Source organism: Centroberyx gerrardi, chromosome 10, assembly GCF_048128805.1.
Source record: "Centroberyx gerrardi isolate f3 chromosome 10, fCenGer3.hap1.cur.20231027, whole genome shotgun sequence".
In the NCBI taxonomy this organism is placed as follows: Eukaryota; Metazoa; Chordata; class Actinopteri; order Beryciformes; family Berycidae; genus Centroberyx; species Centroberyx gerrardi.
In genome coordinates this window covers 5,484,549-5,500,105 of record NC_136006.1, presented here as the reverse complement: position 1 = coordinate 5,500,105, position 15,557 = coordinate 5,484,549, and the positions used below count along the sequence as shown (strand labels likewise).

Sequence of the window (15,557 nt, the reverse complement as noted above, 5' to 3'; positions counted from 1 at the left end):
TACCATAACATCATCATCGTTTTATTACCTTGTGACATCCAGTCCAATTGCTTAACACCTTGAATTTGTCACATTTAAATGAGGCCATTGGTTGTGTGTGCATTTATGTTGGCTGAAAAACGGCAGAAGAGGACAAAATATAGAATATGGTGGAGGGAATGGTTGGAGACGTGGGAAGCAAGGACTGTCTGTTCTGCAGCCTCGCCTTGCCCCCTGCCTGGTTTCCTGTCACGCTTTCATTGGCTGTTGCTCATCGCCGTCCTCAGTACTTGTCATACACTGCTCAAACTACGAGACCAGTTCAGATTTTGTGCTGAGAATTTCAAACATGTTTGAAAATGTTGATGGCTCCAAGACTAGGTCAGAACGCGTCTCTGAATTGGTCATACTTAAAGAGCGTCAGTGACGGGCGCAAGCACCGATTTGGCTCTGACCTGGAGTTTTTGTCCCCAATCTCAAAAACTTGTCTGGGATGGGAAAATCAGGGCTACAATCGTGTAGTCTGCAGGCGGCATTAGTTGCTTTTCCTTGAATATGGAATTCAAGGTTGATGAGTTTGTTGAGGCTCCTAGCCTAGAAAGGTTTCACCGCTGTACCAAGGATGGTCTAGTGTTGATTGCTGATCATTATGAAATATCGATTCCAAAGCAAGCAAAAAAACAGACGATCAAGGCGCAGTTGTGGGCGGCCTTGGTTGATAAAGGGGTTTTACCGCATACTCCTGGCACGCCTACAACTCCTACAAAGTCTGATCAAAGCATCAAGGAAATTATTCAACTTAAAGGTCCCATATTGTGTAAAACAGGATTTCCCTTGCCTCTTTGATTTGAAGGAGTTGGGTGTGCTATATAATGTAATTTTATGGTGTCACAAAGCTTCGCTCATTATCATTTTTGTAAGAAATAATAGTTTAACAAAGTGTTTTTTTCAAAGCGGTTGAGTGGTTATCATTGTTTATTACTAGAGAGTTTTCCCTGCCTCTCGCTGTCTGCAGCTGACGGGTCTGTGGTGTCTCGCGTTTCACTCTTGAAATGGTTAGCCAATCAGAACAGAGGGTCGTTAATATTAATGAGCCTTAAAGACACAGCAACAGAAACGACCTGTTCTTGGCAAGGCTGAGAGAGCTGCTGGAAAATGAGCATGTAAAAATGGATTGAGTGTTTTTGGTCCATGACACCACACAAACAGCTTTGATGGACCTCAAGACATAAAATAAAACACTAGAAAGTGTAGAATATGGGACCTTTAAAGAGCTTGAGGTTGAGTTACAGCAAATAGCCTTAAAAGGGCAAGAGGGTTAGGGTTAGTTTAAGTTTCTAAATGATCACAAAATTAAAAGGCTTGAAGAGGAAACCAAGAGAGCAGAAATCCATTTACGTGAACTGGAACTTTTTTTTGTTGTGAGCAAAGACATTCGTTTGATTCCTCCGTTTAGCGAGAGAGATGTTGACAAATATTTCACATTGTTTGAGCGTGTGGCTACGTCATTGAAGTGGCCTAAGAATGTGTGGACATTGTTACAATGTGCTCTAGTCGGCAAGGCTCGGGAGGTGTATTCCTCATTGTCGGTGGACAACAGTCTTAACTATGATTTTGTGAAAACTGCCGTGCTTAAGGCATATGAGTTGGTGCCTGAAGTGTACCGTCATAAGTTCTGACGTTTCAGGAAGCAGGAAAACCAAACATATGTCGAATTTGCTCGTGAAAAGGAGGCTCTGTTTGAGCGCTGGTATGTGTCTCAAGGCATGAAAGATTTTGCTCAGTTCACAGCGTTGATGGTAATGGAAGATTTTAGAAACTTCCGGTCTTCCGGAAGGAGTGACAACATACCTGAATGAACAGAAGGTCTCGGATGTTTCTCAGGCCGCTGTACTTGCGGATGAGTATGCTCTCACTCATAAGGCTGTTTTTGTTGATTGGTCCTCTGGTTTCAATGGAAACCAGAGGACCAGTTGATGTAACAGTTGATGGTAGCAGTATTCCAAGACTGGGTGAAGTTAAAGCTTTGGGGAGCCAAAGAAAATCCAATGCGCTTTTATTGCAAAAAGAGGGGTCATATTGTTGCAAACTGTGCTGTGCTAAAGAGGAAAAATGCGAAGCCAGTAGCTTTGATAAATAAACAGAAGGCACCTGAAATTCCTGTTTTGAATGAATGTGATGAGCTTACGGATTTTGCTCCTTTCATCATGAAAGGTTTTGTGTCTATGGGGGGATGAGACTAAGAAAGTGCCTGTGACAATCTTGTGTGATACTGCAGCTTCTCAGTCATTTTTGGAGGATGTGTTGCCGTTTTCGGATAAGTCCTCTGTTGGTTCCAGCGTTCCAGTCCTGGGTTTCGGTATGGAGGATATAGGAGTGCCCTTGCATACTGTCACCCTTGAATCAGACCTTGTTTCGGGTCAGGTAGCTGTGGGCATACATCCTAGTTTCCCAATAAAAGGGGTGTCATTGATTTTGGGTAACGATTTGGCTGGGGGAAAAGTGTTGGTCACTCCTGAAGTGACGCCGGTTCTGATGATTATGCAGTATCCTGACGAACTCACTTGGCAGCATCCCAAAGTTTTTGCATCCTGTGCTGTCACTCGTGCTATGACTAAGAATCGAAAACAATCGGATGATGAAACTGACTTGAGTGAGAGTTTCCTTGCAGAACCCGATGGGACTGATTCTGATTCACAGTTTAGTGAAATTGAGTTGTTGAGGCTGGGCAATTGTTTACGTCTCGAGACCAGTTGATTGCTGAACAGAGAAATTATATAACTTTGTCGGCTTTGTTTGATGGCGCAGTCTCAGAGGGAGAAGTGGAGTCTTTGTCAAGGGGGTATTTTTTGAGGGATAACTTGCTTATGCGGAAATGGTCGCCATTGAACGCATCAAGCTAAGATGTCTGGAGCATTGTTAATCAAATTGTAGTTTCACGTCGGTACCAGAATGAAATTCTCAGCCTTGCTCATGACAACTCTCTTGCTGGGCATTTAGGGGTTAATAAAACATATGATCGTATTTTATGGCATTTCTTCTGGCCGGGGCTGAAGAGGGATGCAGTGCAGCATTGCAAGTTTTGTCACACATGTCAAGTAGCGGGCAAACCGAACCAGACTATTGCTCCTGCTCCTCTGTATCCAATACCAGTAGTTGGTGAGCCTTTTGAGCATGTCATAGTTGACTCTGTGGGTCCACTTCCCCGAACTAAAGTTTTTGTTGACAGTAATGTCAGTTTCCAGAGGTGATTCCATTGTGCAAATTAAGCTATAGCTATAAGCTATAGCTATATACAGCTATAGTTAAGGCTCTGACAAGTTTCAAGTTTCAAGATTTATTGTCACATGACAATTACAGCGAGTATAAAAGCAAGTGAAATTCTTTTTATGTAATTCAGTTTAGGTAATAGAATATAAAATAGAATATATACTGTATATAAATAGAAATAAAATAGAATAGAAAATATGAAATAGTAAAATAAGTAGAAACAAAATAAATAAAATTAAAATAATAAAACAGAAAAAAGGTACTAGGTACATACATGTGTACAAGGATAATAAATATACATATGTGCAAAGAAAGTGAGAATATGAGGTAGTACAAATGGCAGTACAAGAACTGGGTGAGTATACAAATGGAGTGGGTGGTGAAAGTCCGAGCATGGGTTCCTCAGTTGTTCAACAGCCTGATGGTCTGGCAGTGGAAACTGTCCATGAGTCTGTTGATTTGAATTTCAAATCAAATTTGAACAGCTTTTGATGCTGCGGTACCATCTGCCTGATGGTAGCAGGTGGAACAGCCTGTGACTGGGGTGGTTGGGGTCCTTTAAAATCCGTTTAACTTTGGTTAGGCACTGCCTGGCGTATATGTCCTGGAGGGAGGGAAGCTCACCTCCGATGATGTGCTGGGCCGTCCGCATCACCCTATGTAGCGCTCTGCGATCCAGGGCAGTGCAGTTCCCATACCAGGCGGTGATACAGCCTGTCAGGACACTCTCGATGGTGCTGCTATAGAATGTCCTTAGTATGCGGGGGCTAACCCCTCAGTCCGACCAGTACGCTGGCTCTTCTCCCTCTCTCGCCTCCCACGCTTGGCTGGGATGGCGACTGTGATGAATGGAGATTCTGCTACGTCTCTGAACAGAGAGTCGAAAAACTTCTTGTTCTAATGTCCAGCAGTGTTTGTCTACTGTACACGAAGGTGCAACTCACTTCTCGAGCAATCGATCAGAAGCTTGCGACACGGCAGCCATCACGTACGACGCTGGAAGCAGTTTTTCTCATTGTTCGGCCTACCTAAAGTCATACAAACAGATCAAGGTTCAAACTATGTCTCCCGTCTTTGCTCAAGTAATGAAGCAGCTAGACATAAAGCATTGCCATTCAAGCGCGTATCATCCCGAAAGTCAGGGTGCACTTGAGCGCTTCACCAGACATTAAAGTCTATATTACGTACTTAATGTCTGGAATTTGAAAAGGACTGGGATGACGGCGTTCATTTGATGCCGTTTGCTGTACGGGAGGTTGTGCAGGAGTCATTAGGGTTTAATCCTTCTGGCCTGGTATTTGTTCATACAGTCTTTAAAACTCCTGAAGGAAAAGTGGCTGCATGAAGATATAAAAAAAAAAAAGAATAAATGATTTGGCAATTTCCAGTTTTGATATAGTTTCTGCGTTTCAATTTTTCATAATGCTGCACCATTCAAAATTGGGCAGGTTCTCAAAAGATGCAGCGTTTTAAGATTTTAATAACCCAATATCCTCTAAAAGGCTTTAGTTGATTTATAGAGACTAAACCGTTTTAGCTGCAGTTTTATTTGGTTTCAAACATGAGAGTAAAACTAAATAACTAATAAATCTAATGAAACAAAAACAAAAAAGGTTTATACAAGTAATACATTTCATGTACCAGGTATGGTTCAGGTAAGCATACTTTGCTAGCAAAGACAGTAACTTAGATGTTACGATGGAAGTAAGCATGGCTTAACACATTGAAGTATTTGCTTTATTCAACAAATTTTGGGACAGTCTGGATTTTACGACACCCTTTGTCCCAATAATTAAACTTAGAGTGAGTTTTGATGGCTGTAAAATAAACATTTTAAACTGATACCATTGTGAATCGTCCATTTTTTGTCTATTATAAGCGGAAGCATGATTTGTAACATTAGGTAGATGGGCTATGTAGTTCTTTTTTTTTTTTACAACTCTTTTTATTGGGGTTTTCAAAGTTAGACATACAGTCGAAAATAGGAAAAATAATTTTCAATGCAGATATAGAGAAAACATGAAAAATAAAAAAAGAAAGAAAGAAAGAAAAAACAGATATACTGTACATGAGAACACAAATAAAATTTTCACAGGTGAGTTATCGTACACATATGAGGAAAAAAGGAGTATTGCAAAATAATTTGCAATTTGCACTTTAATTTTTTGCAAATTCAGTTCAAATATAGACAACACGAAAATGTATTAAGACAAGATTAATTAGAAAAAATAAAAAGGAAATAATGGAAGTAAAAGAGGAAAAGACATTTTTTTTAAAAAGGTGGCGAAAAATTTAATTGGATGTCGAATAGGTCAATTGTGCTTTTGTGACTCGTGTTTAAACTAGGCTAGTTTGTGGGAAGGGTAAGCGCATTGTTATTGAAATGGTCTATAAAGGGTTGCCAGATCTGGTAGAATTTGTCTTCACACCCTCTCAATGAGAATTTAATTTTTCCAAGTGCAGGTGCTGCATAACATCTTTCATAAAGGCAGAGTGGGTTGGAGCCTGTCTTTGCTTCCAGTTTAATAATATCAGCCTGCGTGCTAGAAGGGTTACAAATGTTATCATGTTATATTGAGAGCTGGTTAGCACGAGATCAGATCCTTTGACTCCAAAGACTGCCGTCAGTGGATCAGGATCAACAGGTCTTTCCATGATGTCTGATAGTGATTGAAAAATGTCTTGCCAATATTTTGTTATTCTTGGGCAGTGCCAGAACATATGGGCTAGTGAAGATGGTGACTGCCCGCATCGGTCGCATGCTGGATTTATATTCGGATACATTTTGCAAAGTTTTTTCTTTGATAAGTGCATTCGGTGTAATACTTTAAACTGCAAGAGCCCATGTCTAGCACAGACTGATGAGGAATGTACCAGTGCCTGGGCTTCTGTCCATAGTTCTTCTGTGATAGCTACTCCTAGATTGTTTACCCAGGCTGTTTTTAGATAATCTAAGGAGGTGGTACAATCTAAACATGAAAGTGTGTTATAAATAATGGAAATGCCTCCTTTAATCAAAGGATTCAACAAAAATATGGATTCAATTGGTGAACTATGTGGAATGTTGGGGAAGGATGTAGTGTTTTGTTTGACAAAGTTGCATAACTGTAAGTACCTGAAGAAATGTGTATGTGGCAGATCAAATTTAGTTTGTAACTGTTGAAATGATGAAAATATATGTATATATATATATATATATGCCATCAATAAAAAGATCTTTGAATGAATGGATGCCTTTTCTGTGCCACACTTGAAACATTGCATCAGAGAGAGATGGAGTAAATAAGTGATTTGCAACCAAAGGAGCCAGAAGAGAGCCAGAATGCCACCCAAAAATGTTTTCTTATTAAAGACCAAATTTTAAGTGAGTGTGAAACTAATGGATTGTTTGCAGAATACGAGCATGTGGTGGGCAATGACGAAAAGAGCAAAGCTGATAAAGAAGATGGGGAGCAACACTTTCTTTCAATGCAGAGCCAGGCAGGCATCTGATCGGAGCCAAAAGGAGAGTGCGCGTAGATTGCATGCCCAATAGTAGAGTTTGAAATAAGGTAGTCCCATTCCGCCCTCTGACTTGGGTCTCTGTAAAAAATCTTTCCTTATTCGGGGGGGCTTCTTAGTCCAGATAAAATTAGAGATTATTTTATCTAGGTTCTTAAAGAAAGTGTTATTGATAAAAATTGGGATACATTGAAATAAGAATAAAAACTTAGGAAGGGTGTTCATTTTAATTATATTAATTTGGCCAGCGAGTGAAATGGGGAAATTTGACCACCTTACAAAATCTTGTTCTGTACGTTTAAAAAGTTCAAAAAAGTTCTGTTTGAACAAATCAGAGAATGTTTTGGTGATAGTGACCCCCAAGTACCGAAACTGACTTAAAACTTTAAACGGGAGAGAGCTAAATGTTTGTTTTTGGGCTCGAGTACTGATGCGAAATAAAACACTTTTGGAGATGTTGATTTTATACCCTGATACCTTGCCAAAACTCTGTAAAATGGACATAATATTGGGAATGGACGTTGAAAGGTTGGAAATGTACAGTAATAAATCATCGGCATATAATGAAACTTGAGACTCCGCAGGGGTCACATGGTATAAAAAAATTCTTCATGTAGAAAAACGCATGTGCAAGTATTAAACAATCTGTACTGTCGAATTAGTAGTCAGTGTCCTACCATGTTCTAGTAGTGCCTATTGGCTTTGCCAAAGGATACAATGGCTGTCAAAGCTAATCACTGTGGTTAAAGTTTCAGTATTAATTGATTTTTAACTCTAATTACCAGAATACAAGAATTTCTATTTAAATCAGACCAAAATTACCAAGATTTCACTAACCTACTAAATTTTGGTTTGTGAAGGTAGGCGCAGAATCCAATGCAGGTATAGAAATCAAATGTATTTATAAAGTAAGTGCATAATGGTTAGCAATATGTAAACCTAATCATTTTGAGCCATAATGAAAATGATAATTCCAGAAACATTACCATGGTAACAACATAACTTGTCATGTACAGTTGGATGTAGTTACCGTATTTCCTCTAATATTGGCCGGGGCCTTTATTTACCTCAACTGCAGAGGGTACCAGGCCTTTATTGGAAGCAGGCTTATATGAGAGACAGGCCTTTATTTCTAATTCCCTCTGTTTGATAAGTATATTTGCTCATATTTTAGTACGAAGCCTCCTTGTTTTCTGATCTGCTTCTGTTGGGGTACGTTAGGTAGCCGTTTTTTTGTTACTGTAATGCATTATGATAATTAGGGTAATCGACAACGGCATGCTCCAGAGACTTCCGCCGGTCAAGCCATCTTGTGGCATACTGCCATCTTGTGGCACTTGTATGTTACTACAAACTACAGTTACATGTATAACAGGCACCAGGAGTTTACCGTTATCCACCGTTGTTTGCATGTAAGCTGAAGCTAAAGTAGAATCTATACAATTATATCATATCGCCGTTTATTTCGATGCGCGAGCTCAGTCCACCTGACAGCCCTCTGTTCTGTCGGCGGCATGGAGGTTTCGGTGCGCCGAGGGCTTACTGCCGAGCTTCGACTTTCCCGGTGGCACTGTTCTGGCCAGTGCCAATAGCTGGGCGCCAATTTGTTCCCGTGTTCCCGGGATCCTGCCTCCTGACGCCGATGCGTCACCGGGTGTCCCCGATAGGTACGGGCCGTGGGCACGGTGGAGAGGACAGTGGCGGAGAGAGGAGACGGACACGGTCCAGCCATATACTAGGTTTTGACCTAGTCTTGTTCCTTTGTTTTTTTCCCCGGCCTCAAATACGAGGCCGGCCTTTATTTGTTCGTGTCGACCATGGCCCCGGCCATTATCGGAGACCCGGCTTTTAATTGACTACCGGCCACTATTAGAGGAAATACGGGACTTGTCTGCCAGGGAGCCTTACATTTTCAATATAGGAACTGGTTTACTTACTAGCAGTTTGGTTTACTGTGGAATGACCATGTACAAATGGACACAAGATTTGGATGAGACTGAGATTTCAGTGATGTCAACGGACCGTATCACTGTAATGGCAATAATGGCAGTGAAGGACACTCTTGTGTAATATTTCTTAATTATGAACTGCTAGGCCTATACATGCATGGTGAGCTATAGCAGGCCGCCCCACCAGGCATATTGTGAGCCGAAATGGATTATTCTTATCCCACATTACTATATGTGGTACAGTAGGACTTAAACTATTAACAGCTACTGTAAGTTAAACTTGGTTTATGCTTAGTTCTGAGAGGGTTTCAGGCGTGTTCTGAAGTTCGGAGGAGGGGGCTGGGAATAGGCCCTTTTCGCGTTGTCATGGTAACAGCTAAACCGGTGCATTACAACTTCCTGTGGCAAGTTGCTTTTTGCGACTTATTGACAAACCAATCCAACAAAAACAACAAAATTGTAATGGTTACTAGCACTAGATACATAATGTAACCAATTTAAAATTTTGGGAAGGTTGTGGAGTGATTTAGTGAAGGCCATAGCTGGCAACAGGAAGTTGTAATGCATCGGTTTCTCAATGCAGAAGCATTGAGAAACAGAATGTGACAAGGGCAAATTTCTGCCTGTAGCTTCTCCTCAACTTCCGGTAAGCTGCTGTGACCAGGTGAAGCTTTCAACTCCTGGAGGGAGACAGCAGAGGCTATGGGCTGCAGTTTATCCAGAGTTTCCCCGAGAATTTTATTTTACAGCGGCAGCACGGTCTGGGGGAGAAACACTATAGGAGTTACTATAGAAATGACTGAATGATTATAGAAACACTATAGGTATGTCTGTGTACTTCTCTCAATCTGTCCACGACCACACGCTGCTATTAGTGACTTTAACCATGGTTCTCTCTGCAAAAATAGGTTACATTCGATAAAAAAAAAAGTCTGAAATCTAAACACATGTATACAACTTACAGGCCGATATGTTACAAGACGAGTGGTGTTAGCCAGAGTACCATTTAATACCAGGGATACCCCCCCCCCCCCCCCCCCCCCCCACTGCAGTCAGCCTGCAGCCCTCAATTGTCTCAATTGAATTGTTTGGTAACTGTGAAAGTTATTTTAAATAATCATAACTGTTTTAAGAGAACTAGGATATTAACTTGTGTATTGCTACTTTTAGTTGTGGTTGATATAGACTGAAAATAAATTCTATGTTTTATTGTGAAACTCACGTCTCTGTCCTCAATTCTGCAGTTAATCTGTATGTGGAAACCCTCTTTTGTTGGTTACAAGTGAGTTCAACCAGCTAGTTCTTTGGGTGAAAGTCCCAAGGTCGTGTAGTCAACCTATTTGGCCTATAGCTAAGATCTAGTTGAGCCGTCCCCATGGCCCGGTCACATATATAACTTTATGTTCAAATTAAATTGTGAATTTTTTTCATTCACAAGAATTTAAAAGATGCAGATGCAGTTTTCATTCTATATTTTCATTGTTACATCCATAAAAAGTCACCAGAAGATGCTCTTTGGTTTGGGGTTTTTTCTTTCAATGAAAAGAGAGTTCGAAGGCAGTCTTAAAGCATAAAATGAGAAATCCTTTATTGAATGACTAGTTCAAAACAACATATTAAAATTAACAAAAGTTAATAAAAAATGATCAAAGTATTTTGGCTATACTGTGGCCTTCATCAGGGAGTAGCACACCAAACTGTATGATGGACATGAAGAACAAAAACACTTCACATATTCAACACTTATATATAGATGCTTATGTTAATGCTGCACTACTGTGCTCATAATTATTAGTTAGGTTAATCTTATTGCTATAACTGGAAGTTAAATAACATTTGGTCATGGACCGCTATACAACACAGATAAAAATAAAAACACAGATAAAGATGCATCAGGGCATGATTTTGACAGTATAGTATATAATTTTGTCATTTGTTGAGACAATATTTTGCCCTCTGTTTTGTTGTGAAGCAAAAGATTACAATGACCCCCTTTGCACCTGGTATTAACATGCGTCCTGTTGAATTTTAATCGGATAGAGCAAAAACCAAATGCTTTGGTAGTCAACACATTAAAGGATAAGGCTGGTGTTTTCTAAGGCATTTCTTACTGTCAACAAATCCTGTGAAAATAACAAAATCAGCAATGAATTTGTTTTGCTAACAAGTCTCGTCCATGTAGCTGATGAGACACATGTTAATGCCAAGTGTAAAGGGGGCCAATGTGTGCAAAATATGTAGTGTTGTTCTGTAACATCAAAGTGTAAAACACTTTGTGAATGTTTCACTGTAGCATGTGTCAGCCGTTTTGAGAAAAAATAAAAAACCTATTGACAGACATGAAAAACAAACAACCTTTTAAAATATAAAATTATAATATGAAAGAAAGTGGAAATCATACATCTTCCACTTTAGCCAATGCCAAACCATCCAACATTTTTGTAAGATTAGGCTTTTGCCTGTCATCTGCATCTGCCTGCTATAGAATAACCTAGGCACAAGTTGAGCCCCAAAGTTCTAATAGAGGAAACAGCTGCATTTTGGAGTGCATGAAGTCAATCTTGATAGATCCTGTTGAGTTGGAATCTATGTCAGTGGCTGTGGCTTGTATTTCTGTGGAGCCAAACTTGATTTCTAATTTGATCTTGCGATCCATGCCACGTTTAGTGTCAGGCGTGTTAACTGAAAATGAACCAACTGGGTCAATTCCCCATTCATCCACATACTTAGGATCTTTTCTCTCTGTGCGATAAAAAGGAAACTTTACCACTGTCTGATCTGCTTCTATTGGAGTGAAGATGTGCTCTTTGGTTTCATTCCAACCCACATTTTGATCAATTTCCACCAGTTTCTTGAAAACATCACGACACCAGTCACCCTCTTTGTTTGAGAATTTGTTTTCTGCCTTATGCCTGGACTCGTCAAACCTCTCACACATACCAACCCCATAAGTAAAGGGACTTTCTCGTGATGCCACAACCTCTGGATGTCTTCCAAACATGACAGCTCCCTTCATGATTGCTTCTTGGGCCTTAAAAGGGCGCAACACTTTACACTGATTGCCAAACTGCTTGTGAATGTGTTTGCGCAGAGTCACACTTGAGGCATAGCCCCCCACTAACAGAATGTATTCAATTCTTAAATCTTTCTTCAAGATTTCTCTGAGATTCTTAGTGATCCCGCTAAGACTCTCATCAAAGAAAGACTTCATTTTCTCTTTTGAGATTATGATTGCCCCGTCATCCCAGGATGCACCTTGCACTGTCTGGAAGAACATTTCTATGTTTTGTCTTTTCTGAGCTAATGCTGCTAAGTTAAACGGGCAGGAAATCTCCACATCCTCTTCCACACATTTAAGAACCGAGAAGCTGTACATCATCTTCTGAAACTCGCTGGAATAACTTCTTTCATACTCATCCCAGAGGTCATCAGAGAATATTTCTTTGAGGAAACTTTTGAACTTTTTGTCAACATTTTGCCCCCCCAGGTCATTACCAGAGGCCTTGTACAGCTCCTTCAGGGCTCCTCCATCCAGCACTTCATGTACAGTTATGTCAATAGTTCCACCTATAAGAAAAAAAGGCTGCAATTAAAACTGCTGAGCAACTACAGCATTTGAGCTAATGATAAGTTCTTACAAATCTGGACACTATTACCTGAGGCAATAAGTAAAAGCTATGCTTAACAATAAATATTTTGCAGTCAAGTCAAATTTGAAATGGAAAATGGCAAATGTGCATGGTTGTGTATGCTGTTTCCTGTGGAAATGCCACCAGATTTTAAAGCTTATGTCTGGAAAAGAAAAAAGGTTTGTATATTTACTAACAGCACCACATACCTCCACAATCGACAACAATGTATTGTGTTCCAGGAGCTTGCTCTAGTGTGTTTTGGCCAACGGTCTCTGCTATGAAACCATCAGATGGGAGCTTCTTACACCAGACTGAGGCTGCCTCGGGTTCCAGAGCTATTACCAACCTGTCTGCTTTGTGTTCAGTCACAATACCAGCCTAGAAATAAAATAAGTCACACATTCTTGTTAATATGAAAAAGAAAATACGTATTGTATATTTTGCCAATCATTTCAGAATTTAACAAATGCACTTACCTCAGTTGCAGCTTCTCTCATGAACTGCTTTGCAGAAGGATCCCAGATAGCAGGCACAGTCAGCACCCAGGTGAAATCAGAGGCGATGAACTTCTTCCCTGTGTTGTCACTGATGGTTTTCAGTGCATGTTCCTTCAGGTAGCGCAGGGTTTCTGTGATTACCTTCAAGGCACTCATCGACTTGCCATTTGTGGCTGCAATCATTACATCCCTGTTGAGTTGCTGGTGATGATTGACAAGATGTTAGTTCAAATATTATTAGAACCCTTTTTTATTATTATTAAGATCATCATACAAAACATAACCATTTGAGTCAGACTGAATCAGGAGTTAACATGGAAGATGCTTCTCTGTTCTCATGTTGTTGCGTGCATTTCCCCTCTACCACTGTGCCATGGTTTGCCACCAAATTACTGTGTGGTGATGGAAAGGAGTCAAACTTGGAAGGTCTGAAGACAAAATAGTCTATAACCCATCTTTAGCACTGAATTACACTGCAATATATGGCAATAGTACACTAAGTGAGACACTGAGATTCAATCAATGTTATAAACATGATGTGAGGGTAGAACAACCGAAGTGAAAGAGCTACTTTCCAGCTTCAACCAACACTCAACTCTGATTCAATTCTCTTCTTCCTTTTGACTTGGTACTAAAGGTAAGACTTATCTTTTTTCTCTCCTGAAACTGTACAATACAGCTTTACAATAACATCTTGGAATGAAAATCATTTGTAGGTAGCTCTTATGTGTGGGTAACAACAAGACATATTTTGTAATCTAATCTACATTATAGGAAAACTGATATCCTGCCTTTATTCATGAGGCATTCAAAACTACTGTACATTTAGATTTACAGACCACTCTTTACTCACTTTTCCATAGAGTGACATCTTGAAGTTTTCAAAGAGGTAGTTTTTCTTTGCTTCTTCGCTACCCATTTTAGTGTATGCCATTTTGGCATCATAACCAAACTTGAGGAATTCTTCATCTTCATTAAAAAGAATGCAGGTAGGAGTCTTCAAGGTTTCAAATCCATGCTCTTTTCCCCAGGATGGCACAGTGGGTTGGATTTGTGCCTGTCTGGGTGACACACTGAAGGCATATCCACTGTATGCAGTACCAAAGTCTATCGCTATGATAAACGAATCACCCATTTTAGAAACAGATCCAGCTAGTCTAGGTCAACAATGGTGAAATCAAAAAATCTTAATGGCAATGAGCAGCAGCAGCAGCAGTGCTTCAAACAACGTGAAGAACCCTGTTTCACTTTGTGTATTTATAGCCTGCAAGCTTATCTTTTCTTTCGCTGAGGCCCAACCCCCTTGGAGTTTGTTGGAACCTACATTAGTACCGCTGACAGACAGAGTTGTAGCTTCAGTACACATCTGCCTTGGACAAGATAAGAGACAAGACAAAAAAAAAAAAAAGAGCCTAAGTGAGTAGTAAATGAAGTCAAGGAAACAACTTCCGACAACTTTCCCATTGAAAAGTCTATACTGTAGAATACAGCAGCTGTTGAGTGGAGTGACATATTGTTTGCAGATGTAATTCCATTTATTCCTTTACAACAGTATAAGATAGAGATACATGCTGCTTGACAAAAATTATGTTATGCTTCTTTTGCAGCTGTTCTCCCCCAAGATATGACGAACACCCAAGACAACAGACTGAGAGGATGCAGCAACAGCATGTCCAAAGGTTTGATTATCAACATTTTGATTCACACATCACAGTTTGAACTTGTGTCTTCACACACAGACTGCAGTCTTCATTCACTGAGACTTGCTGATTGTGATTAAATTAAGATGCAAATTTGTAACTGGTTGCTAGAAACCTACAACACCTTACTTTTAGGAAAATGTTCAAAGAGCTTCTGTAAAATACGGGAAAATGATGAACTTGATAGACATAGACTTATCATTTAATTGCTGAATCCTAATTCAATGTGAGAAAGACATTCTGTATTAGTGTACTGCAGGTAATTTATCTTCTTTGTGAATTTTAAATGCAGGAACCCTGATAATGTGATGCCATCATCGGCTCTTTCTCCTAACCCCAAACTCTTTGTATACAGTGGGCAAGTTCTTGATGCAGGATATCTACCAGAGCAGAGGTAGAGGTTGTTATTTGCTACAATTTGTTGCATTTCTCAGTGACTTCACATCCTATACATCTAAAAACCATGAATTATGTTGATGAGATAACAAGTGAAAAATTAAAAATGACTAAACCGTTGATTTCTTCCACATATTCAGGGTCATTAACTATCAGACAGATCCTGGAAGGTATGCTATGCAACTGATCGTATTGACTTACACTCATGGCATATAGCTGATATAAAATTGCACAAGAAGTTTCTACAATTTCCCCTTAATCTTATCATCTGCCTTTAAATACAGTTGTCAAATGGCATGTAGCTTGTTGTCATGTAGGTGAAAGATGCAGCGCTGTTTGGTTGGCTTGGGCTAATATTAATTGTCACACAAACTAGGACATGTTCTTGCTATATTTGTATAATTTGTTGAATGGATCTATGCTGTTGACTTTTGAATAGAAGAGTGTTATACAAAATAGATGGAAGTTGGTGGGGAAGATGAACTTTTTTGTCAGAACTTTACAGTAAACAGCTACCATATATGTAGTGGGTTTCTTTCATGGACACTGATGGAGCCTAGTCGATGACAAAATCTTTTGTCAATGTGGAACTCCACTGGGAAATCCTGAAACTTTGCCTCTGAATTTGCCCCA

The 15,557-nt window shown here is 39.8% G+C and overlaps 2 protein-coding genes across 2 annotated transcripts in view; one reads left to right on the top strand and one right to left on the bottom strand.

Moving 5' to 3' along the window:
• Nucleotides 1-15,557, top strand: part of LOC144539927 (uncharacterized) — a 198,076-nt gene that overhangs the window by 14,828 nt on the left and 167,691 nt on the right. The window contains exons 5-7 of the mRNA XM_078286272.1: nt 14,436-14,507; nt 14,884-14,922; nt 15,065-15,094. Coding sequence (XP_078142398.1) covers nt 14,436-14,507; nt 14,884-14,922; nt 15,065-15,094 — 141 coding nt within the window. The remainder of the gene's footprint in view (nt 1-14,435; nt 14,508-14,883; nt 14,923-15,064; nt 15,095-15,557) is intronic.
• Nucleotides 11,191-13,967, bottom strand: LOC144539869 (heat shock 70 kDa protein 12A-like). The gene is made up of 4 exons (XM_078286134.1): nt 13,682-13,967; nt 12,808-13,029; nt 12,538-12,709; nt 11,191-12,266 (listed from the first exon to the last, which is right to left on the bottom strand). The coding sequence occupies exons 1-4, from the start codon at nt 13,961-13,963 to the stop codon at nt 11,191-11,193; spliced, it is 1,752 nt and encodes a 583-aa protein (XP_078142260.1). The 5' UTR covers nt 13,964-13,967.